The following is a 26,280-nucleotide window of genomic DNA, read 5'->3' as shown; positions in this document are numbered from 1 at the left end:
TGAAGGGAACCCCAAATTCTGAGACACCCCAGACTTTGACATTTCATTTGGATCAGCATCTCAACCTTTTCCTTGGCTGTTTTACTCCATATGTGTAGTTTTCAAGTCAGTATTATCTTACACTGGCTGAATCTTGACAGTTTATGTACTTTATAATATACTCTAAGGGTTATCTACTATGGAAAAAAAGCAATCATGCTATCCTCCTCCTGAATTATTACAACTCCTTTTCCAAGTGGCTGAGGCTAAAAGGAATCCAAGAATACATGGAGCAGTTCTGTCATTCTCACTCCACACCAAGGTGCATTCTTGTAGGGAGAGATGGGCATTTACACTGGAGTTCTGCCATCAGCATTCAGCCAATTCTATTTTTTTGGCAGCTGAGCACATGGAATTTTTAAAAAAATGTGCTTTTTTAAAACAGGTCACAGACAAAAATAAAGACACATTCTTGGGCTACGAGAAGTAGGTCAGGCTTTGGGGGAATAATTTTTGAAAGCTGTTGATCTGATCTGACTAGTTTCTCTTTATTAGTATTGCTACCTGTGCCAAATTTGTATGCTTTTTATAAAGAGATCCTGCGCATTTTGCTTCAGGTGTGGTGTATTCTTTTGCTTTGGTTAGCAAACTTTTTACATTGACATTTAAGAAAAAAGAAAAAAAAAAGGAAAAGAAAGAAAAAACAGAAGAAAAAACATGTTCCTAGTTTTCCATTAGAGAGTACTGTAGTGGAAAGTGAGGCCTCTCTATGCTGCAGTCCAAAAGGAATAAAGCTGCTTTGTGTCACCTCATTACTCTTAAGCTGATGTTTCACCTCAGGACTCTTTGGAGGGGAGGATGGAGAAAGGCAGATTCAGCTGTTCAGATGATCACCTCTGCAGCACCTTCTGTGCTCAATTAATCCATATAATGTAGGGGAAGTATTTCGCACCTTGCCCTGTGGTAATGCTGTGTGTAGCCCCTGCACGAGCTGCTGTACTAGGCGCAAGACTTAGGGAAGGAGGATGGATGATGCTTGTCAGGCATCCTAATTAACCTGGCATGACTTTGCTACCTGTGCGGTTGAAAGGTGGTTGTGAAAAGAGCTTTGAGCATTACCTGAGAACAGCATTTAGGGACAGGCAGCTGTCGGGTGGGTGCTGGGGCTCGGGCAGGCACCCTGTGCAGCGCGGCTGACGCAAGGATGCTCGTCGTCTCCGTAGCCCAGTGCTGTGGCAGGTAGCCCAGCTCTACAGCCCATGGGGCAAGGATGTGTTTGGTTGACAAACCAGGATTAGGTTCAGCAGTAATTGAGCTGTAGAAACACCTGGACCTCTTCCACAGCCGAGGTTTGGAAATAGGGTAGTTTTGTTCTGTGAAAGCAAATTCCAATTAATAACACTGTGGATGATACCTCTACAAATAACCCCACCTTTCTAAATATCTGCAGTTACTGCAAGTTTCAGTCCCTCCTTTTCATAATTTTTAAAATATTAATCCATGTAGCTCCATACTTTAAATTCACAAGAGCGAAAACAACTGATGCTCGTGTACAAGTAACGGCTCTGTCCTATTTACAATTTCTTGAAGAATTTTTGACATAGCTGACATTTTTGTTTAAGTTTGGTAATTTATTCCTATTTCCGCATTCTCTGTTTTACAGAATTTGATTCGGAAACAAAAAGAGTTCAAGATGTTCTTTCTGGAATGGAGAAACCACAGGTATGTCATCCCAAATTACAACACACACACACACAAATAGCAAATGTGATAAGTAGATTGTATCAAAACTCACTAGTGATTTCACAGGGGAATCACCTCTGAATTTTTTCCTTAATGGAATGTGTTGCAACTGTATTTATCAAACTCATTTTGCCAGGATATAAATTTGAAGCATCTTTTATGCTTGTGAGTATTTCTGGGATCTGCCCACTACAGGAATCACCCCAGTCTCCTATTTCCAGAGGACAACTCCAAGTATTTGCACTGCAGTGAGGAACCCAGTGCACTGAGGTGATTCGCATTGCTCCTTCCCCATTCTCTCTTGGGTTTAATTTTATTTGTCATGAGCAATTTATGTCTGTAATCATTATTAAATTAAGGTAATCCTATTACTCAATGGCAATTTCTATATTCTAAGTTTGTCTGAGCCATAAAAGCATGTGAATTGTAATGGAAATTGGATCACCAGGCTGAGTGTGACCACAGTCAGGTAAGGTTATTCATAAATCTGATGGTAAGCACTTTGAATATGATGGTTTTCTAGTTTGGTGTGTCAAATGAAAATCAGAAGGCTATCGTGGATCTGAATGAACGGTCCAAACGAGCTCGTGAAGAAGCAGTCCTGAGGCAGGTGGAGATGGCTCTGCTTTGGGAGCTTTACCTCCTTGGCTTTGTTGGGGCTCAGGCCTTTCTCTGTCCAGCTGGAAGTAAGCGAATTTAAAAAAAATAATCAATTTTTAAAGAAGTTGGAAAGCTCGTCCTAAAGACCAGGTTCAATAGTAGCTGATAGAGGCCAATATGAAGAAGTTCTGCAGTGGGAACACGAAGGGGTGGCTGTTCCTTCGATGCAGAAGTGATGGAGCTCAGGGAGAAGCAGCTACAAGCACAGACTGAGTTTTATTTTTAGAATCTGTCCTCTTAGGTGTTCCTGTTCTGAATAAATACAAAAGGTGTTCTGTCTTAAACTGGTCCATCGGTAAGTACTGGATCCTACTCCCATGGCATCCACAAGAGCAGGTTCAAAGCTGCCCAGAATCTAAACCAGACCTGCGGAGGTGATAAACACCAGGGAGCTGCAGCCCGAGTTTCTGTTCACAAGAAGGAAAGTTGCTTTATTTTTCTGTAGAGACAAGTGATGATAATAAGCTGAAGAAGAGTGAAATGTTTCTGGGAGGTCAGAAGGGAAGAAAGTGCAATTATCACAAAATTAGACTAGTTTATTGTACAGAGTGAGTCAATATTTTTCTTTGAAGGGCTATATGAATGTTGCTCATCTGGTAAAATACCACTGCTAGATACCTTTTACAAAGATCTGGAGAGCTGACATGAAATATGTGTTATTTCGTACTTACATTTACAGAGGTAAGGAGAGGAGCTATTTGAGCAGTTTGCAGGCTTCTGAGCTCTCTACAATTAGATTTATGGTAACCAGAGCACTTAAAGCAGAGGGGAGCAAAAAACTACCAGTAGACTACCAGTTTTCCTTGAATTATTTAAAAAATAGGAATCTTTAAAAAAAATAAGATCTAAAACATGAGAAATGCTAGTTCAGTGACATTTAGTGAGAAGATACTGGGGATCAGTATCATTTTGTCTGTAACTATGACACTTGTAACTAAACTCATAGGAAACTCCCAAACTATTAATTGCTATGAATGATTATGTGTGTGCGTAGTCACTCTTATATGTGATAGATATACATCATATTATGCATAAATAGTCAGCTGGGTCATGTTTCTTGGTGAGCCTTACACATATGTGAGTGAAAACTAAAACAGTGTATAGAAAAAGGGTTGTGTAGAAGAAGTGACACAATTAAAATGAAAGATCACGGAGCAGTAAGTCAGTGGCAAGCTGAGGTACTCGATGTCTGCAGCAGGTGGCTTTGATGTGTCCAAGGGAATATCTCCCTCTGAACCTCCCATCTGAAGCCACCCGAAGGGATTAACCCTTTGAGCAGCTCCTGCAGGACACTCAGACGTAGTATTGCTCAGAGACGTCTTTGAGGCTTGTCCAGGTAATTCTGCATGACAGTGTCTCTCACATTTCCACATACAAAATATACATGCTTTTAAAATGATGAATTTATAAAAAGTCTGTTTTCAATAGTAGGTGTTGTTACCCGTTTGAGAGACATGGAACCAAACTGTAAATTTAATCACAGTTTTATCCCTTTGACAGCAAACATTTTAAAAGACGCCTTTTACTTCCTCCCAGCCCCATGTTTTTATTTAAAGTGAAATGTATTTTTAATCTGCGTTATCGCAGACAAAGCAAGCATTCTCTGAAGCAAATGCCTTGGTGAGGGAAGGGAAACTTGATTCTGGGTTTCCGCAGTGGCTGGGGGCGGCATCGCTGCTGCTGAGTGGCTCGGGGGGACATCACCCCCTATGGGGAACACGGCAGGACCATGCAGTTGAGGCTCAGATAGGAGTTTGACTTTCCACAAGGCAGCCTGCTCCTGCTGACTTGCTCTGCAGCGAAACTCATATTTAATCATTGGGATTTTTGCCTAAAATTGCAGGATTAGAGCCATAGTTTAAAAGCGAAATCTCGACCTGGTAATAACCGTGAATTCATTTGACCCCCAGGTCTTTCAAACGTTGCCCTCGGGGGAGTAAATGAATGTTGCTTGCAGTGTAGTTCTCACACATACAATAAACCCCCGAACCACACGATGCCTGTGAATGCTAACCCGGAATTTGAAAGATAATGAAAGTTGTACAGAAACATTGTTCATTACCTGAAAGACGGGAAGGACCTATATTCATCAGTCTTGTAACCTTATTAAAGTAGTGCAGGAGTTGGGATTCTTTCCCAGGGGCTTTTATAAAATAATTATTTACACCACTGAGTTTTGATAGCAGAAAAAGCAGGCGTTTACTGTGTAAACTGAGAAGTTTTCAGAAACTAATTAACTGTGCTTTTCACCAGACGTACAAAACTCCTTGTGGGAGAATCTTTTGTTAGGTCTCAGCTAACAGGCTGAGCCAGTCCTGTCCAAAGCGAGCACCGCAGTTTTGGGGACAAGTGAGACAGGCTGAGGTAACTAGAAAGCAGCACAAAGATTTACTTGCCCAGCCTGTGAAAAGGTGCTGTGGCCGCTTATATTTTGGTTGGATGAAATTAGGGCACCATTAATGAACAATAAACTGTTTTTTCTTATAGCTAAGGATTTATGTCTGGAAGTTCAGTGGTGACATTAAACCCACTGACCTGATAATCCTTATGGCATGGAAATGGCTGGTCCAGATCTGTTCAGCTGCTCATTATCTTTTGAAAGGTGTTCCCTCTCCCTGTTGTAAGCAAGAAAAGTTGGAGTTAAAGCTACTGAGCTGGTTTGCGAGTACCTGCTTGCTATTCTCGGCCTATCACAATCCCATTTATTTAACTTATCCTTTTTCACAGCAAAGCTAGTGCTTCCTGTGCCAGGTAGGAGTTCCTTGGTAAAGCAGTGGCTTTGGCTGTTAAATCAGATATTGAAAAGATATGCCTTTGGCTGATAAACGTGATACAATATTGAACCTATTAGAGGGCGAGCAGCAGGTAGGTTTATCTCCAGCCGTACAAATAAATCCGTTCCCAGTCCTTGTGCTGACGTGCACAGCGCTGTTCCGCTGTCTATACCCAGGGAGCGCATAGATTTGCCTTTTCCGACTTTATCATACAGGCACTGACCCCTCATTTGCTTTACTACACTTGCTGTGTGTACTTGCTGTGTGTGGCTAAGAAGTGTATTTAATGATTTCTGGTGTTGATTTTTAAACCTCCCCCAGCAGTTACTGCGGACCCAACAGCCAGCAGCCACCCTCAGGGCTGCACCAGTAAGAACTTAATGGTGTAGCTGGAGCAGCTTAGCGACTGGGTTTGGACTTTTATCCTCTGTGTGGAAATGTCTGCACACTTCAGAATAATAATCTAACAGTTTCTAGCAGTTAGTCCAGAATGTACTTTCTCTTATTTTAAGGAAATTATGAAAGAGCTAACTTTTCACAGATTGTTAAGTTCATGAAAACCCGGAGTTTTTGCCGTATGCAGAATATATACGTGTGTCCTTGTGAGTAGTCATAGAGAAAAACATTTCAATAGAACATTGGCAGGATATCATGCCTCCAGCTCCAAGTCTGTCTGAATTTATGAAAAACAATTATGCAAGCCTATTTCCATAATAAAAGCAAGTGTGTGTTGATGGGCTGAGCTGGCATAGGAGTAGTGTATGTTAAAAAAAAGTCCGTTTGGATCTTACTATCCAGTTCTCTGATCAAAATATTATTCAAATGAAAGACTTATAGCTCTAAATATATTTTTTTCGCAATTTCATTCACATACTTGTATATATATATGTATTTCAAAAAATTAACTTATCTGTTGTATTTGAATCATTCAGGATTCTTATAAGCTATCTAATCCACTATCAGTATTCACCGGCACACATTTTTGAAACAAACATTGATATCATAGCATTAGAAAAATGTGACTGGAGCGAGAAATTGCATGAAAATTCATACAAGAATTTGCATGTTCTATGAGTTTTTTTTAAAAAAAGAAGTTTAATGCTGCTTAAAACTTCTTGCCTTACAACTTATTTTTCATATTAGGTTGAACAGAGGTTTTATTTTTGGCAAGGCTTAAGTATGCTGCTATAAATCAAAATCTTTAACTTTTGCGAGCGTGGTGTTTTAGTTGAGATGAGGCGTTTCGTGGTTTCACCTGCTTGTCAGTCTGTTAAGAACAGATTTATGACTTGATCAGAAAGAATCTACTTGATATATGGGTATCACACACAACAGTTGCAATGCTCTTCAGCTGGAGGCAATGAGTTTTCACCTGAGAAGTTAAATATTCTCCATTATCTAAAGATATCCAGAAGCCAGATTTGTAAACAAGCAGCGCTGAAAACTGATTGCTAATATTTTATTACCAAATCATTTATGGGTAAGGTGTTTCAATTGTCGCAATAAAAGTGTAGGAAATGTGTAACTAAGCACCTGCATCATTCATCTTACACCTTCTAAAATAGCAACATTTTGCTTTGTGTGTTGGAAAAATGTGTTAAAATAATAGAACCAGTGAAACTTGATGTGTAGGAGAAATGAATTAAAGAAGTGGAAAACCTTGTGCTTTGATTCCTCCTCATGAAGGCTAGCTAAAACATATTCTTTACATTTTCGCTACAATTAAGAAAGAAACAGTTGTGTTCATTATGAAAAGTGGAGAGTTTGTTCCAGAGAGCTTGACTATGGAGGCTTTGGGGCTTCCCTGGGCTTTTCAGAAGGTGTGCATAAAAATGTTGTGCTGTCTTTCCAAGATAGCCAATGAAACCATTGGATTTTATGTTTTGTTTTTGTTGTGTATGTTTTGTGGGGTTTTTTGCTTTTGTTGTTGTTTGGGGTTTTTTTGGTTGGCTTGGTGGTTTTTTGGTGGTGGTGGTTTTTTGTTTATTTTTGAGGCAGTGGTGTGGGGTTTGTGTTCTTGTTCCTCGCTGGCTGGTGGGTACGTGCAGCTGGTGAACGATGCCTCCGGTGAGGAAGGCGATGCTGGTTCTGTAAGCTCAGTCAGTCTGGAGTTGTGTGGACCCGATACAGCTGCTCTGGTGGGCGTGATAAAAGTTGTTTTGGTGCCGGGGTTTGAGGTATTTCTTTTGTGTTCAATTAAAAGACAATCCTCACCCATGTGCCATTGAAGCGTTGCTACAGAGCTGTGCCCAGGGGTGACTGTAGACCATACATGCATTCTTTCTGCACAGAGTGGGCGATTTGTGATGTAATTTTTAATTGAGAGTTTGAACTTCTACTGTGAGTCTCCTTATACTTTTGAGTCAGCATAACCTTGCAGATTGAATTCATTGTTGGGTTTGGGTTTTTTTGTTTATTTGCAGTTGAATTATTGCTTTTTCAAATTACAAGAAGGAAGAGGATGACTGAAAAAGCCGTCATAGTTTTATTGAATAATCTTCCTAACAAAAGCTTTATAAAAGTAATTGTGTACAAAACAATCTATAGGATAAAGTATTTGTTCCACTTCCCTTCTGGTAAAGGTCATGGCAGCAGGTACCTCCAGAATGGTGTGAGGCATCTTTTGCTGGATGCCCAGACAATGACAAGTCAGCTCACTGCAGGGCGACATCTCTCTGGATCCCTTATCTGCTAGAGATTAGTTTATGCCATGAATCTGTATTTTTGCTTGTATTCTTGACCATTTCTAACTCTTTACTTTTCACTTTTAGCTCTGAAATTTCCTTTTTACAATAAATGGATTGTGAAGACGCAAGGAAAAAGCAAATACTTAAAGGATAGTGTTTTTCTTGGAATTCAGAGTAACTGATGTTTCTTTTATAGGTTACAAATATTCAAGCAAGAACAGTTTTACTTTCCTGGTCACCTCCCACGGGCCTTCTAAATGCAGATAGACACAACAACGGTTTGCCTTACACCTGTACCTACGAGGTTGCCTTATCAGATAAAGGAAGGGATGGAAAATACAAGATAGTTTACAGGTAACAGCATTGTTTTTACACTTGCGTTGCTCTCAAATTGTGTTTTTTGTTAGGAATAAATTCTCTGAGATTTTCAGAGTGTGTGTTGGCGTGTCCATCCATTGCAGAAAAAAGTCATGTTTGAACACCCTGTAATTGCTCCCCTGCTGTCCCATCAGCCCCCCTTGCTGGGGGAACTTCAGGGAGCTGGTTGAGTCCATGTCACAAGGTCCCTAATTGCCATCTCCTCCCACCTCCCTGGCACATGACAGATCTTGCATATGATGCTATTTCTCCCATTACCAATGAAAAGGTTACTTTTTTGTCTTACGCTAAGTGTCAAAAGCCTCTTTGTGTATACCAGGCAGGACAGCTGCCTTCCTAATGGGCTAAATTTGTGTGGACTTGCAGAATTAAGAACAGTAAAGCTTGCTTTTTTGAGCCAGCGAGCAAAAGTTGAGGGCTGTTCTGCTTCGTAGTGTCTTAAATGAGCAGAGGAGGGAACACACTGATCAGTAGGCTGTACAGGCTCCTCAGAAAAACCCAAATACTTGGCTCTCAGCAGTGTTCAGTAAAGATTCTGAGGGATTGCTCGCTCTCTCCTTCCAGTGATCCTCTGAGCTCATTCTGTGATCAAGTACATATGGTGTTTGCCTTTCTTTTTCCCCACTAATGACGTCTAGGATAGAAGAATTTGAGATGTGACCTTGGCTGTTGTGAAATAGTTAATCTTTCCCAAATCTCATTAAATAGAGTCCAGGTGGTACAACATTTATGGAATTACCACTTGAGACCAAACTGTCTCCTTTCTTAAAATGTCCTGTGAATTAGAGTATTCGTCCTGGTATGTGGAAGGCAGATCTCATGAACTGTCCTGGGTAATATAAAGAGATCACGTTAACCACGGAGATGCTGCCTGATTTTGATTTTTTTTCTGGTATTTACACTAGCTGTTTGTGAGCCAGTGTGAGCATCTCTATAGGTTAATGTGTGCCGCTGAGCTCTTAAAATGGAAAGGAGCCTTTCTAGAACTTCTTGTGCTTGCTGATGTGACGGCTGCACATTTTCTCCGTGTTATGAAATGTTGTGCATCTGTTTTAAAGCTGCTAGTAGTAATCTGTCTCCTGCTGCTGGCCAGAGCACAGCCATTAGCTTAATGTGGTACGCTCCGTCACGAGCAGCGGTAATCGTTATTACTATAGGCAAAAGAAAGTCTGCAATATGTTTAATATATTGTCTTTGCAAGGAGGTGCACTCGTTTCAGAGGGGGGAAAAAAAAATCCACAGCATTGGACTGTATAACAAAAATAAGGATTTTTGGTGGATTTCTGACAACCCAGCAGTCTTGTGCTTTCTGGTTGATTTTGTGTTCTTGATTTTGAGATATCTCCCTGTGTTTGTCTAGCTATCTATGAAATATTTCTTTATGCTAAACTGAGAAAATTCTTGTTTCCCATATTTTAATAAAATCTTGAACAAGCCAAGCACTGACGTGAGTAGGGTATTACTTATTAAGCACTGACCTGTACCCTAATCTTCACAGAACTGGCAACACATGACTGAGCCCGGTGCTCATTTACCAGCAAACAAACCAGAGGAAAAAGGATGGCCCTAACTATGCTGGCTACATTTGAAATTAATAGATTATATGCTAGCTTTTTCCTAAAATGTCTGAAAGTCTGTGCTTTTACTTTTATTGATACTGAAAGAGATCTGGGTCCAGCTCTTAGGGCATTTATTAAATGTCTCCTTGCTTTGGTCCACACAGTGTGAGTGTGGAAGAGATAGCAAATACATGTAATGGTTGTGCAAGAAGCTATACATTTTCCTCTGCAGCTCAATTTTGAAATAGTGAATGCGCAGAATGTATAAAAGCAATGTATCAATTCTGCTCCTTCCAGCTCTGGGAGGGTTGAAAACCACATTGAACTTAATGCAAATATCAACAAAATGTAAGGACAGCATTGAAATAAACCTGTATAGCCAGTTCACCGTATAAATTGGGATAACTACTTTTCTCTTACGTATGCACAGTCTCATGAAGTTTTCAAGAAAGATGAAGTGTGTTGACAGATTGTTGGTATAGTGTTTACTACTGCTTTCCTGTGCTCAGATGTTTTTTTCTTCTTTCACATCATAATATGAGGGAGTCACTCGTCACTGGAAAATCACTGGCTGTGCTAAATGTGATATTGCTTTTTCAAAACTTACTGATTTGTTGATTTGGGGCTTTTTTCCTGCAGTGGAGAAGAATTAGAATATAACCTGAAAGACCTTAGGCCAGCAACAGATTATCATGTCAGGTGAGTTAATGTGACTTATAGATAAACTCTTCAGTTATGAGAATAAATGTGAAAGTTTTTACACTAGCTGTACAGCGTAGCTCAAGAACTTCATGGTCATCTCTGTTGGTGTTTTTTTGGTGGCTTCTAAATATTTTCTGATATATTTTATCTCAGACTTCAAGTTACAAGAGTGCTTTTTGAACAATACATTTTCTCTCATGTTGTCATTCCTGCAGTAAGAGGAGAAAGACATCTACATATCTGTATTTCTTTTTGTATAATAAGCCTGGAAGTGCTTGTGTATAAAAGTGGGATACCTCAAGCTTCTTAAAAATTTGTCTCAAGCAACTGGTGTTTCTTCAGTTATTGTGACACAGGTGTGCAGGCACGGAAAGTACTCCAGCACAGTTTCTTCATAAATACTCCTTGCTTCGTGAAGTAAATCTGTTGATTACAGATCTATCAGGCCATAGTAATTTCAGCATTTATTAAAAAAAAAAATAAAACTCACAGTGGCCTGTCTCGATACATTGGGAGCATGTTCCTCTTTGATTCTAAAATAGGTGTTTTACACGTTTATTAACAGATTCTTGGTTTTGCTCCCGGATGTTTTTTGTCTGTGGTGTTATCTGCTCGCGTTGCATTTTTTTTAAAGACTTTGCTTAGGAACCAAGGCTTAAAATTCACATCCTGTTCACTTAGGCTCAATATCCTTTTAAAAAAAAATCCTTTCGCTCATGTCTATTGTTTCCTTCTGTTTTTCCAGACAAAGGCTAGGATTGGCTTGCTTTTTCATATCAAGGCTGCTACTGTTTGTAAAACTTGAAAGAACAAACACTTTGCATCTTAGCTATAAGAATGACCCAACACCAAAATGTCCCTGCCTTGCTTTGGCACTGTAACTTCTTTATTTTTAAGGATACTTTCTAGCAGAGCCCTAAAATGAACTTTTCAAGCACAAGACCAGAAGGAACTTCTTGTAAATAAGTGGAAGACCCAGGCTCCCAGCCCGAGCAGACGGCCGATCGTAGCGAGCAGGAGGAGGATGTAAAACATTGCCCAGTTCCTGCTCTAAGCATCTGAGCGTGACTTTCCACACCAGCTCAAACAGCAGCACGGTCGCCATGTGCAACGTGGCATTGCGATCTTGTGCCATTTTTCGGGATGTTGGGGGTATTTGCTCCATGGCATGGCTGACCTCTTTCTCCCTGCCTGCAGCTCACTCCACCTTCCTGCAGGTTTGCCAAATTATCGATTGTTTGTGCACAGTTAGCAATAGCTTTTCTTTAAAAATAAGTGACTGCCGAATATAAAAGTCAGACTTCAAAAGCAGCAGCATGTATTTGTAGTGGAGGGAACTGACACTGAAAAGGCTGGCTGTTTGTTTTCCGTGGCAATTTTTCGCCACTGAAACTGTTATGGATAATGACTGTGAAGAAATAAATCTGTTAAGTGAAGAGATTTATGAGACCAACAGTTACTCGACAGATCGCCTTGGGTCTCCTTAACCTTGGCAGCATCTCTCAGGGCTTCGTCTTCCCACAGACAAGCTGTTCGTGCTTGATCTGCCCCACTGGGCACCCAGGACAACCTGTTTCGCTCTGAATCTACCTCCCGCGTTTCTTCAAGTTGTATTATTTTGGTACCTTCAGAGACGACTGGCTCAGTGTTTCAGTGACTTGCAGAAGATGCTCATTAAGCTCATTTTCATGTGGTTGTATTCCCTGGTGGTGTGTTTGATGCTTAGCTACGCTGATGTCCAGCACACCTACACACTACTTGCCAGATGCAGACCCAATTAATTGTATTTGTGTGCACTGCAGACTGCTAACAGGTGATGCACTGTAGCAGCTCTTGTGAACCTCCCCCGAAAGGTCTGATTCTATGTAGGTGGCCAGTATACAGAAATTACTCTTATCTACTGAAAACAACTTTAGAAATTGCCCTTTCTTAAACTCTTCATTCAAATACACAATAGCTACAGCCAGCTCAGAGGTCACCGTCTGGTCATGGTTTGAACATTTCTTTTGAGTAGAAGACTTCCAATCTGCACTTTTCTTTCGCTGCATGGAAAATGTGAATGGAAAAAATAACACCATTAATTTTTCAGAGAAAAACACCTCCTGAGGAAGTGCTTAAATATATTGTATTTGCTTTCCCACATTATTTGGTATTGTATATCCCCCTCTGTGCTGATATAGAGGATTTGCCTGAAATCAAATTTTCTTAGAAAATTTTTAGTCTATCAGAGCAATGTTCCTGAGCTGCGTTAGTTCTAATTCATGGAGGTCCACTAAGTGTTGACACCTGAGCTCTGTAGAAGCTTGTACCCATGGAAGGAGACCAGCAGTTACCACCACTCAACATGGTACATGCAAATCAGATGTATTATAAACCACCCATTGAAGTTTATACCTTTTCCTCATGAAATCATACTTTCTGTTGTATTGTGAAGCGGATTTTAGCACAGTGTGTGGAAGTCTGGCAAAAGGCAAGGAAATAGATGCGGAAAGAAAAAATGATGATTACTCGGTGGTTTAGGGGAATATTTGCACAACACACCTTGATGTTCCTCTTCTGCTGTGAATTTTTTCTTTTTTTTTGCAAACTTGTATCAAGTGAAGCAATGACAGCCCCTGGTCTGTGAGAAATCTGTCATTTGGTAGCCGATGTGAGGCTGAGGCAGTGCTGTCTCATCTTGTGACTGTCAGCAAATTTATAAACCATTTGAATATTGTTTCCAGGGTATATGCGATGTACAACTCAGTAAAGGGATCCTGCTCAGAGCCAGTAAGCTTCACCACTCACAGCGCAGCACCAGAGTGTCCCTTCCCACCCAAACCCTCGCACAGGACCAAAAGCTCCTTAACCTTACAATGGAAGGTGGGTAATGTTTGGATCGGGCAAGAAAGCAGTGAAAAATAGAGTTTACTGACTGTGAGAATAACCTTTGAAAATAATTGAAAGCTCAGACAGTTGTTTTTTCAGTAAGGGACTTGAACATGCTGTACTCTGACAAATTCCTCCCCATGCACTGATTTGAGTTTTAAAATGTATGTCTTTCATTATGTCCAGCTTCTTCTTGGTATTTGTTAAGAGGATGCCAAGCTGTGTGCAAACCCTAAGCTTTGGTTTCTCTTTAAACTCTGAAGTCATTTGCCTGCGGGGAAGTAGTTTTATCTTATTCCCCAAAATCACCTTTTGTTTATTTTTGTTCATAGGCACCCATTGATAACGGTTCAAAAATCACCAGCTACCTTCTAGAGTGGGATGAGGTAAGTAGTAACTAATTGAAATAAATACATAAATAAATGGCACTCAGACTTTACAAGGATTTGCTGAGTAAAGAGAAAATAATTACATACAGGGGAGAGAAGAAGTAGGCAAATGAAATCCTGATGGCCTTAGGTAAAGAGTTGGAAAGGTGAAAGGGACAGCGGGGGGGGGGACTTTTCATTCAGTATATTTTATGCAAAGGCAGTGTTCTGTTTCTGTACTTTTGAAATATAACTTTTTATTGCTCATTTAGCTTACCTCATTTCTTGATTAACATTATTTATTATTTAATTACTTGCATCTGAGTTTGTGATCTCTTTCTTCTGGATGCTGTCTGAGTGCAGAATAAAACATTGTTCCTGCCTCAAGGGAGAAAAGGCATCATCTTGCAGCTCCTCTTGCAGAGAATGTGTTCAGGGTGTCCTTGACATAGTGGCAATTAGTCTCCTTCCAGACACAAAAGGAAATAAGTTCTCTGTCCCAAAGATCTTACATGGTTAATGAGCAGTGTGCTGTTGGGGAGAGTGCCAAAAGCAAGATCTGCTGGGGGGTAGGTTCTGGTTCCTCCCTCCAGTCCTTTCTGCCTCCTTTCCATTGTGCAAGCCACATTTCCATGGAAAGCATGAGTCAGTGAATATCATCTTTGAAGGAAAAAAATATGTATTGGGTGACACAAAAGGCTTGGGCAACATGTAAAGAAAAAAAGGTGATGAGTCAGGAAATGAAGAGTGCGAAGGGTGTTTAGTTGTACAGTCTGAAATACATCTCTTGATATCCTAAAGGGAATATTCTGTTATGAATTGTTTTCCTTCATTTCACTAGTAACGTGTTCCCAGATCATCCTGCTACATGTTGGATATTTGGAACCACTCACTATGCAAACACTGTGCAGTGTCGCAGCAAGGGGGTCTATATGATGAGAAACCCACTGAAGTGAACTAAAATTAAACAGTAATTTCAGAATTGCTTACTGTCCTTCTCAGCATCATGGAAGGGGAAAGGTCATTAGTGAAGAAGAAAAAAATCAGAGTGTGAGGTCTGAAAAAGGAGGTTAAAAAGACATTTCTCCAAAAGGATGGGCCAGGATGATCCCATTCCAGTTGTGATTTCTTGCAAGGCTTCCAGTAACTTGGGAGCCATGGCAATGTAACAGCACTGAGCAGTGAAGCAGTGGAAACGTGCATGATTCCAGCCTGCAAAGGGAAGGGAAGCAACAAAAAGTTTTGTCAGAAGAAAAACGAACAACAGACAATTAATATAGTGCAAATTCTTTTGGTGTTAATTTTGTCCACATGGAGCCTAGCTGTGATTTTGGATGTATGTAAGAGAATTCTGCTCTTGTCCTTTAAAGCCTTTAATACTGAGTATATCCCTACAGTCTCAGCTTCAGAAAGAATTGTTAGGATGTCTGTTTTTCACAAGGCAAAAGTTGTTTGGTGTAGGCTAGCTCATATACCAATGGGGAAAAATGGAGGCATCTGATTCCCATGGCCTGTCTGTTTTAATTACCTGGTTTTCTCAGTTGCAGTCCTGAAATCTGTGATCCCAGTGGATAGCTAGCCAGCAAAGATGAAAGAATAATGGCCCTGCAGAAATTACTTTGGTACATCTTCAATGGTTTGACATGACTCCTGACTGAAAATGTAGTTGTCTGGTATTGCGAGAGTTAATGCCACAGGTGTAGCTTGGCTGAAAAACACACTCCTCTGATATGAGACAGAAACGCAGTTTTGAGTTGCTGAATTAAAACTTGCTGTTGAAGCTTATTAAAGACAAAGTGTGAAGATACAGGCTGGCTGTGCCTGCATCTGCAGGAGCCTCATCTACCTGCGACAGCGAGCTTGGCAAGCTGTTCCACGCGATTTTTCATGTGCCGTTGCAAGCTGTGGCTCTGACATAGTGTGCTGTTAGCTACCGGAGTTACGGCAACCAAGTACAGAAGAGAATTCACTTGCAATGCCCTGTTCCCTCGCGCTTGGTTGTGTAAACGCCACGTAAGCAAAAGCACCAACTTTGTTACAATGCCACACTGTGTCCTGGCGAAATCAAGAAATAAATATATCAAGGAAGAAGAGAACACTTGCCAGGCGGCAGCAAACGCTCTGCCAGATCTCAGCTAGAGCAACAGTCATTAGCTACAGGGCACAGAATAAAATATAAACATCGGCAAATCAGTGATCAGAAGGAAATTAAATTGTGGCTTCGAAGATGAGGGGGCTTTGCACAAGTAGAGAGCAAGAAATCTATCTGATGGTAGTTAGAAAAACGCCCTAATGTGGCAGTTTGCCTTGAGAAGTTGAGCCCCTTCCTAGGGAAGGACAGCGTGCGAGTGAGCCATGGGAAGCCCTTGCAGCACAGAAGTGATGAGCAGATCGTGGAAAATCATTGCACGAAGGCTGCAGCCCCAAACCGCAGAGACAAAGCTGGCATCAGGCGCACAAGCCGTGTGGAGCAGTGGAGGTGGTGGGGCCAGCAGGTCCCACTGTGTCCCAGGCACCCTGGCATGGTCCTCAGCTCCAGCCATGCCATCCATTCCCACCAAGGCAGGGGCTCCACATGGTGCGTGATGAGTTGTCTCTCAGGGGAGACTCAGATCTTGGAGCATGTCAGATGCTCAACAGTATCTCAACTCATTCCTTGGGTTTTTAGAAGGCAAAGTCATAGTTTATAGCATCTACGATGCAGCCAGGAATTTAGATGGCATCACTAGTATATGCAAAAAATAAATAGTTGCTGTAAAACAACAGCATAAGCGGCATGTTTGACAGCCCTAGGATTAGGTGAGGTTGTAGTTTGTAGCAAGGGGGCAGCATCTCATCTCTTTGTGGCTGCAGCTGGGGAGTCCCACAGAGCTGAGGTGCTGGGGGGCTTCCTGGGACCTCATTAGACAAGCTTTAGATGAAACACAAATGAGTGGCCTTTGTTTCTTCACTGGAATTAGGTGTGGTGTGTTCTGACCTACTTTGATGAAGATAAGGTTATACTGATTAAGATGTGCCAGTCCTACCCAACTTCTTGTTCTTTACTTTAGTTCTGAGTTTGGGGATTTTATCTGACCTGCAGACTCTGGAAAACAGAATAGTTGACAGATAAAACTATTCCTGTTATTTCACATTTTTCCCTGTCATTTGAATTAAATTGTTCGTAACATGACTGGCATTACACATTATTTAGAAAACACAAATACTTTCTTTCTCAGTACTGAAGTAGGTCTTTGAATTACAGTCGTAATGTCTTCCTAATAAACTGTTTTAGCCTAAAATGCATAAGAAGCATGGAGAATGATCTTCATTATTTAACAGCAGAGTAAGAAATCAGTTCAGTGAATTATCACTCAGATGAAGTGGATGTACACTAGCAAAGTTTCCATTGACTTGAAAGGAGTTAGGATCAGCCTTCCATGTGTTTTGGAATGCATTAGGATCTGGACATGCCTGCACCTCAGGTGCTGCGATTGGCAACAGTAGTCTGAAAATAGAATCAGTTAGAAGTAGTAATTAAGGAAAACTCTACCTTCTGACCCTTTTTCTATGAGCTTTACAAACCCAAACCCTTTGAACTTACAAACCTGAACTAGGCAATTGATAACTTTGTGCCATGAATGATTATTCAGCGCAAGTAAAAGGCTAATTAGAAAAAAACAGTCTTAAAATTATACCAAACAGAAAACATCTCTGTAAAGGAGGTGATGCTTTCTGCCGATGGCAGCATTCATCAAAATCAATTAACTGTAACTGCATTCAAAAATGCCGCTGGCATTGCTGTAAGAATCAGACCTTTGTTACTAATTAGATGTGAATTTATCACTCTGTGATTAAGTGGTAGTAAATAAATGTTTCTCTTGTGCATCTGGATAGTGAGAGTGTCCTGTTCACTCTCTATGGGAAAGTGGAGGCCAGAGATGAGGACATCCCTTTCATGTGATGTATCTTGCTGCTTTGTATATAACTCAAAACCACCTTTAATTCTGATCCAGTAAGCATCTCATTCTAAGTTGCTAAAGAGAGAAACTCATACAATACCACACTATTTGATGATGGAGAGTTAAAAATTAAGTTAATATATAGATAAATTGAGACAATTTTGTTCTGCCACAAAGCTTTAGGCTTCTTGAGGCTAGCAGAGGTGTGCTCATTTATACTCACTGACAATCTGTGTCTTGCATCTCAGTGACACTCCACCAGAATTCGAATAAAAGCTTGTTCTTGGACTTGTGCATGTTCACCTTTCTGCCCTCTAGATCTATTCAATGCCTGCGTCATTTCTAGGAGACACGCAAGAGGAGAGTCTTGGATAAAGTTGTTTTTTGTGCATATTTTAAGGGTGTTTCATAGATCGCATTCTGTCTTCTACATGTTTGTATATGTATAAAATTCAGTCATTTGTATAGGAGCCTGCACAGTAAGTGCTTTGCAGAGATATTAGGGTGTGTTACAGTAATTGTTGACAGTTTGCGCCACAGCTTTGTGTCAGATTGAATATCAGTCTGTTGCTTTTTGTTACCCATGTGAATGGAACACAGAAGCTGATGCCTGCAGCCGATTGCTCCCTTCCTTCCCTCCTGGTTGCAGATCTGGTGCTGGCAGCTTTTGCTGTGAGCTCTTATGAAGGACCGTGCTGTGGTTCTGCATCCACTGGACCTGCAGTGGCCCCTTCCTTCTCTTGTGTTTATTTACTAGGTCTGCTGTAGGGAACGCACTCAACAAAACCTGTTTAAAATCTCATAACCCCTGGCTCAATAAATGCCATCTCCTAGACAAACACTCTGTTTTGAGTGAGTGTGTAGCTTAAAATTTAGCTGAAATAGCAAGCAAAACTCTTAAAAATTGTCTTAAAATGCTGTGTTGTAGTATTGTGCAAATTCTACTGGATTTGTTGAGCTGAATTGTTCCTGTTTCCTCAGGCAAGTCCTGATCATCACAGGTCCTCGTGAGGAACAGGGAAAGCAGGGCTAGCGAAGAAATCAGACAGTGTCTGCTCTGCCTCTGAAATCCATGGATTAGAAATATTTGTGGAAATGATACACTGTACTTTAAGCAACTTACGAAACATTATTTAAAGGATTAAAACTTGGATACTGAGTGTACAAAGAATAGGAGAAGGATTCTGGGAAAGCTGTAAAAGTCTTGGGTGGCAGCCAGTACCAGCCTGCCAGTTGTTCCTGTCTATAATTATGCCAGCATTAGTGCTTTTATAAATCTTGGGAGGGAAAGAGCGGAGAGACTATTTCCAGGCTATTAATGCCAGGATAATTAGAAATATCGGCCAGCCTCTCCAATTAGTGCCAATAGAATCGAAAATACCAGCCAGTCTGAGTAATTTGAATACCACTTGGTCTCTGAGTGAGTCTGGGGAATGTACCATACCAGTTCTAGAAGATAAATATATACAATATCAGAATTTGTACTGTTAGGAAGTTGAAGATAATGTAAATGTTTGACAATCTCTGCAAAGTTTAACTCACCACTTTGACAAATTGGAGTTTCCTTGGTCCGTTGCTCTCAGTTCAGGCATTGTGCTGCAGGTGAGATTTTCTGTGCCTTTTCTTTTTAGCAACCCATTGCTGTTTGTCTGTTTGTTAATCACATGCTTAGAATTTGGTCACTTTGTTCTCTTGGAGAGAAAAAAAACATAAGGAAAATATTTTAAAAGTACTTTCTTAAGCAGAAAACAAAAAGAGATCAAATGTTTTCAAGTGGCTTGAGAGTGGGGAAGTCATTAAGGAGCTAGAGAGAAAAAATAATTTAATGCATCTAAAGGTATAAAAGAGAGTTTGAGTAGGGAGGTTTACAACAAACATTTTATGGAGTTCTTCCTTCTGTGTTGTGATCTGAGTGAAAAGTTGTAGAAATTGATAGGGACTGGAGAACAAGTGAGTGGAAAACATGTGCCCTACTCAGGCATTTTTGAAATGTTTGGTGATGAAGTGATGTGTTGACCAGAAGAAGAACGGTGCGTGAGAGGACAGGCAGAGCTCAAGGAGGCAGCAGGTGAGGCTGTTGGCTGCACTGAGGGACACCTGTAGAAATAATTTTCCTGATAGTCTGCTTATGTGTAGAAACAGCGTGTCCCCTGTCAAGCCGGTGTCCATCAGATGGAGTAAGTAGTCTTGTCTATGGGCAGATGTTAATTTTACCAAGATAAAATAAAAGTTAAAAATTGTAGAGACAGATGCCAAAAATAATAAATGGCATAGCAGAGCTCTGGCACCAGAAGAGGATAAGGAGATGGGTATAACTTTATCTCCTGCACCAGTTTGAGCCCAAGAGCGTACTCTGCTTGACTTCTCTTCTGGTGTGCTTTGGGGTACTCTCTAATGTTACTGTCCATTAATTTTGCGTTCACGTTTTGAAATTAAGCCTCCTTTAAACTGCTTCAAATCGGGTGAATATTATTTGTGTAGAATTGAGCAGCCCAGGCCCTTTCTCCTGAAAGATTTCAAAGTGACCACTTCCCAGGTGTAGCATAGGTTGATACCAGTTGTTTTTTGTCATCTTGGGGTCTCTGTCCTGCAAAAAGCTCAGCTTTGTTTTTACCGTAGGGCAGGGGTGTCAAACTTGTTTTCACCAGGGGCCATGTCAGCCTCACGGTTGCCTTCAAAGGGCTGAATGTAATTTTAGGACTGTATAAATGTAACTACTCCTACCCAATCAGTTTGGATTGAAAAGGGTTTGGTTTTATTTTAAATGTAGTGGGGAGGGAGGGAAATTCTCAATGTCCCTGTCCTTGGCTGTGCTGGTTTATACTTAATGTACCCGAGGACTTGGGATCCAGGGAGGTGTCTCGATACTCTCTCTTGCTGCTGCCCTGGTTTGGTTTTGTCAGGGCTCGTCATTGCTCCAGGTCACGTTGATGTGTGAACCTCCTGTAAAACTTAGCTCTGCCATCCAAGTTTCTTAACCAAGCTGCAAACTTCCCAACAAGCCCTCTTTGCTCGCCACATGCTGCTTGCTCTGAGCAGGCAGGGACAGAAGCCGGAATGTCAAATATTCCTCCGTATAACTGGATCAATGTTGCCCTCAGCGGCAACGGGGCTGAGCAGAGGGTTGTCCCAGGCTTGTCCCTCTGAGCACAGCAATGGGGTTGACATGGGCAGTGAGGGCCCTCTGGTGGGATATGGAGTATTTCTCAGGACCAAGGAGGGCTCACATGGGATTCGAGGTGCAGAGGGCAGCACCTGCAAGGAATGTTGGTTGCAGCTTTCCTGTGCGCCTGTGACCGCATCAATTCGGAGATGAATTTCAGCCTTAGTTTGCATGCTTTTTTGTTAATAAGTAGTAGGAGAAACTGCATTTCAAGCAGACTGACAGAAGCTGTAGATATCTCTTGGAGATAATCTAGAAAAAGGAGGAATCTGACAGAAGGCTGACTGTTGATCTGTATTATTTTAGGTAGCAGAGCAATGCTATCAGTGTCCTACACAGGCTTCTTTGCACAGTGCTTGTATGAAAGCATCTAATTCTAATATAATTTAACAGCACTTTTTAAAATAAGAACTGCATTATTTTGTTTCATAGCTATCCGATTACAGATTGCTCTCTTTCTAGGGAAAGAGGAACAGTGGTTTCAGAGAATGTTACTTTGGAAGCCAGAAGCATTGCAAGTTGACTAAGCTTTGTCCGGCTTTGGGTTACACCTTCCGATTAGCAGCTCAGAATGACATTGGTACTAGGTAAGTTATGCCAAGGTATGCAATTTCTTGAGAAAACATGGTAGTTGAAAAGTGTAACTACCAATAACAGTGTAAAGAGGGATTTCTGTGGGGTTGTTTGTGTTTTCTCTTTATGGTTTTGAATTAAATATCTGACATTTACTCTATTGTTACTGCTTTAAAGTCACACCTTCCCTGGTGGTTCACCTCCTGGGGAACCGCCAGGTACCTTCAGCATGATGAGATTAGCCGAAGATGATGAGCTCCTTTTGAGGTGTTAAATGATGTTTTGTGGTCTGTTCCTAATACAAAAAGAATACGTCTGTTATGTGAAATTACCACTAGAGACCTCTGTGAACCAAGAAAAACAAGCAAGAGGAAGTTGACCTACAGATTTTGAAAGGAATCTTGATATATTTATTTTTCTGGTTTAAAGCAAAGCCCTTCTGTCTGTTTTCAGCAGGACAGTCCCTTCCTTCTTCAGCAGGACTGGCAGGGCTGGCAGGGTGGGAAATAGGGGTGAGAGAGCCAGGACTGAGAGAGGACAAACACACTCAAGGGCTCGGCTAGATGGGTTTCAAGTTTTACTTTTTTTACACGTGAACAGATGCACTCAAATGAAGATGATGAGAAATCAGACTTACTGCAATCCTCAGGGAGCTCCGAGGGAGCACTGGGCTAATGTTTCTGCAGCTGAGGACCGGACTGTGCCCAAAGAGACGTCGTGCTGCAGGGGCTTGGTGCTGCCCTGCTCACGGAAGGAAAATAGGCCAGGAAAAGTTAGCTGTGAAGAAGCTAAACATCCAGTGCTCTTGTGTACTCCTGTATTGTCCTTCTTAGCTAAACAGGATCTAATCATTATTATAAGAAGGACAGAAAAAGAAACACTAGTGGTATATGACAATATGTTTTGCTGAGGGAGATTCCTGTATTGCTCTCTCTTCCAAAACACAGATTTCTTAATAATACACAGCTTTTAAAACTTACTTTATTCACGTTCCTGTATTTTCCTTCTGAGATGTGCCGGGACTGTTCACATACACAACTTCTTGCAAGATTCCTTTGGTCTCTTGAACTGGGGAGAGGGAGAGAGAGACTTGAGCTGGAGCTGCTGAGTGTAAATGGAAGGGGACTGCCAATTTTCTGCAAAGTTCCCACTTTTGGAATCTCTTCTTTTTACCATATTCCAGATTTTAAAAATATCTTAGGGTATGCTTCAACCCTCCCCCCTTTTTATTTTGCTCTTCTCTCTTTTTCTCTCTTTTTTTCTTAGGCTATTGAGGAGGGAGTGGACTAAGAACTGTATTTATGGTCAGCTGCTTTGTGTTAATCTAGAAGATAAGCACCAGAAGTACATAGCTTGTTTTATAGGCAGCACTCAAAATTATGACATGATAATGTCATCTAAATCTTCATGTCATAAAATGGTTTTGGTTGATTGTAATGCTTGTGGACTATTTAGGATTATTTTTGTCTTGTTTGGGCATTAGTTATAGGTGGATTTTTTTTTTAACTGTAAGAATATTTCATCCAATATGTTATTTTTGAGACAGAAGATTCAGAAAAAGGAGATGTGGCTTTTTGTGTGTGTTAAATTCATACAATGACTTCAAGGAGCAAAATATATTTGAACTTTGGAAATGGAGATTTGAAAATTGCAAGAACGTTACCTGTAGTTGAGAGCTCTTATGAGTTGAAAAATCACCCAAATCTTCTTGTTTAAAACATTGCACGTGGAAACATCATCTCAAGTTCAACATCCAGAAGCTGAAAACTTGGGACTTTATTTCTTATGTTTTTTCCCCTTTGTTAAATGAGATTTTACTGTATTTCACAATTAACACTAAGTGAATATTTTTGAGTCAATCTAATACTATTTTTTCCAATATTATTGTGATGAGATCTGTAAAAATGACTGTGAGTACATGTATAATTCTGAATTTTTTTCTATTCTTAGTTCTGGCATTTCCTAACTGGTGCACATCTTTTCCACCTGGGCAATTTTAGCGTTATGTGAAATATTTCTCTCTGTACACTGAGGTTTGGTTTGAGGTGGGGGTTTGTTGGTTGATTGATAATTTTTTGTTTTGTTTTAATATTCCTCTGTCTCCTTCTCTGTTCCTGTGCAGTGGGTACAGCCAAGAGGTGGTATGCTACACTGCAGGTAATGTTCCTCAGACTCCTGCTGCTCCAAGGCTTGTTCGAGCCGGTGTTACATGGATTGCATTGCAGTGGAATAAGGTAGAAGGATGTACACCAGAAGAAGTGATTTCCTACACCCTGGAAATTCAGGAAGAAGATAATGTAAGCACAGTGTTACTATAATGTATACTGCATGACTTAGGTTGAGTTTTCATTTATTAATTCAAGATCACTGAGAAGATTGTGGATTGCTACTTTAGAGGGTCTTTTAGGAATGCTGGTGGGATGAAGCTATGTGATTTGTTCTGCTCCACAGGAGAATTATGGATCCTTAGCTAAAAATTCATACCATCATCCATGATTCCTTTACAAAGCTTCTCAAGAGTCTGTAAGGTGCAGGGCAGCTTAACTAGTTCAGTCTGCCGTGTCCTCACCCCTGTGTTGTGCGCTTGCATTCTGTCATCTGTAGCTTCTGTTTCTGTAACATGTTAAACTGTTGTGATTGGTTTTGTGCTTATATTACAGCAAAATTGCATTATTCAGGTCAGTTGCACCATCCTTCTATAAGGAAAACTTTTGTGGCCTTGCAGCTTAAAAGTAGTAGTAGTAGCAATAGTAATAATAATAATAATAATGCCCTTAACTATAAAATCCATTTGCTATAACATGTTCTCATTACAGATGGTATTACAGAGAGCATTTTCTCAGACTCCTCAGTTATGGGAATTTGTTTGGGTTTCTTTTTTTCTAGGATAGCATGTTTCACCCAAAGTACACTGGAGAGGAGCAAGCCTGTACTGTGAAGAATCTCCAAAGAAGCACACAGTATAAATTCAGGGTAAAATCTTTCTCCTCTTGTCATTGCATAGTGTTTTTTGTGTTAGGTTTTTTCCAGGCACTGTAGGGGCTTCTTAGTACTACCTGAAAAACTGAGCTATCAAATAAAAATGTATCTTGGACCTAATATATTAAACCAAAGTTGTCTTTTTACTTTTACTACAGCGGATGCTCATTGCTCAGCCTTTTGGAAACAGGCACGGTTCTTGGTACTATATACTATCAGGCATGATCTTGTAAAAGTGTGGCTCAGGGTCTGAGGTGGTTGTAGTTGGCTGTATTGCTCCCCCAAAACCTCATGTGTGGTCACAAAACCTATCTCATTCTACAGAATGGAGAACATGCTGTGAGGAGCCCAGCAAGCCCAGCTTCCTTCCATGGATCAGGGGCCTTCGGTTTGTGTCTCTTCAAAACCACTTGGCTTCTGTAGGTCTTTAGTATATTCAGGAGCAACAAAACAAAACTTTACCCAAAGACTCATTTAAATCCTCAGAAACAACTTTGCATATGTTCCTTTGTGGGACAGAAGACCTTGTGAAGTTGCATGAAGAACAACCCAAAAAATAGGAAAGTTGTGGTGTTGCTTAGAGATGCCTTTTATTTTAGCATTGTAAAAGCTGCTGTAGCTGTCTGAGGAAAATGGTGGTTGGTGCTTCTCTGCAGCCCTGCTTTCAAATTATACATGAATTTTACACAACTGCGTTGGTACGAGAGCAAACTTGTAGACTTATGTCACTGGCCACAAACAAATCTCTGATCTGGCACAGTACTGACACATTTCCTTGTTGCACATGGATCAGCATTAATTAGCTATGGAACTTTGGTTTTGTTTGTTTTGGTTTATAGTTTTGAGGATCCTTCCCCAAATGCAGATACCCTGGGATCACAGCACTGTTTTAAAACTCACAATGGGGTCTATCTGGCAAGTTCCAGGCTTGTCTTTTAACCTTGGCACAATACGGTTCTCTGGGGAACACTCTTAATAGTAAAGAATTAAGGGGGAAATTTAATTCATGACAATGTATGCTTATGGAGGAGACACCCAGCTGACATTTTATGAAAGAAAGGTTGGTTAAAGTGACAATGGTAGTGTAATACACTGTTGTAAAGGCGTTTGTTCGGTACCAAGTGAGGGTTTGGCACAGAAGGGCAAATGATACCAAACATGACACGACAAGGTGCTGAAATTTCATTCTCTGAAATGTTTGACATGCCAGTGCAGAAGGGAATCACCAATAGCTGCTTTGAGTGAGGTTCCACAAAAAGCAGTGCTGCTGTATATACTATTTCATAGTATTATCAATGACCTGGAAGCAAAGTTTTATTTTTATTCCTAGTAAGATGATGGGGGACTCTTCGGAGCCATGGCTTTCCCAATGTAAAAGTGTTGAAGATTCTGCTTGAACAATCAATTTAATATGAATTTTCAGTTCTTGCCAGCTAGTACAATCTTTAGCTGTATAAATAAGGGAATTTATAAATGTTGTATTACGTTTGTAGATCACACTGATCCCTTAGAGCTGTTACTGGGATATTTGTCTCGCTCTGGTGTTCATGGCAAGATGTCTTAAATTGGAGAATAGTCAGAGAAGAACCAAGAGATGAGACACAGGAGTTGATCCTGGCTTTAGTGTCTTGTTTAAAGCAAGCATATGAGCTAGAGAACCTCAATTGCATTTTTGGCCTTAAATATTACAAATTGTTTTCCTCAGACGCCTGTGTTAGAGGATAGAAATTCTGAGAATAACAGAGCTTCCCAAGTGGAAAAGTTCCTGCTAGCTTATACTTACAATTAGCAATTATAATACATATTTTATTACTCACTTCTTTGGCAGCAGATCTCTGTCCCAGAGACCAGCATGAGCTAATACAGTTCTCAGCAGCCACAAAACATTGGACCATTTGGGGTTTCT

The 26,280-nt window shown here is 40.6% G+C and overlaps 1 protein-coding gene across 1 annotated transcript in view; it reads left to right on the top strand.

Annotated features, from left to right (window-relative positions):
- The window catches only part of FNDC3B (fibronectin type III domain containing 3B), a gene marked incomplete at its 5' end in the record, with an annotated part of 152,763 nt that overhangs the window by 84,193 nt on the left and 42,290 nt on the right, over positions 1-26,280 (top strand). Inside the window, 8 exons of the mRNA XM_080349549.1 lie at positions 1,643-1,701; positions 8,040-8,197; positions 10,420-10,479; positions 13,206-13,344; positions 13,683-13,736; positions 21,285-21,409; positions 23,518-23,692; positions 24,282-24,368. Coding sequence (XP_080205675.1) covers positions 1,643-1,701; positions 8,040-8,197; positions 10,420-10,479; positions 13,206-13,344; positions 13,683-13,736; positions 21,285-21,409; positions 23,518-23,692; positions 24,282-24,368 — 857 coding nt within the window. The remainder of the gene's footprint in view (positions 1-1,642; positions 1,702-8,039; positions 8,198-10,419; positions 10,480-13,205; positions 13,345-13,682; positions 13,737-21,284; positions 21,410-23,517; positions 23,693-24,281; positions 24,369-26,280) is intronic.

The sequence above is a fragment of the Nesoenas mayeri genome (genome assembly GCF_963082525.1).
Source record: "Nesoenas mayeri genome assembly, chromosome: 9".
Lineage (NCBI taxonomy): Eukaryota > Metazoa > Chordata > Aves > Columbiformes > Columbidae > Nesoenas > Nesoenas mayeri.
Note: the sequence above shows the minus strand (reverse complement) of the source record. Positions and strands in the feature narration are given on the sequence as shown.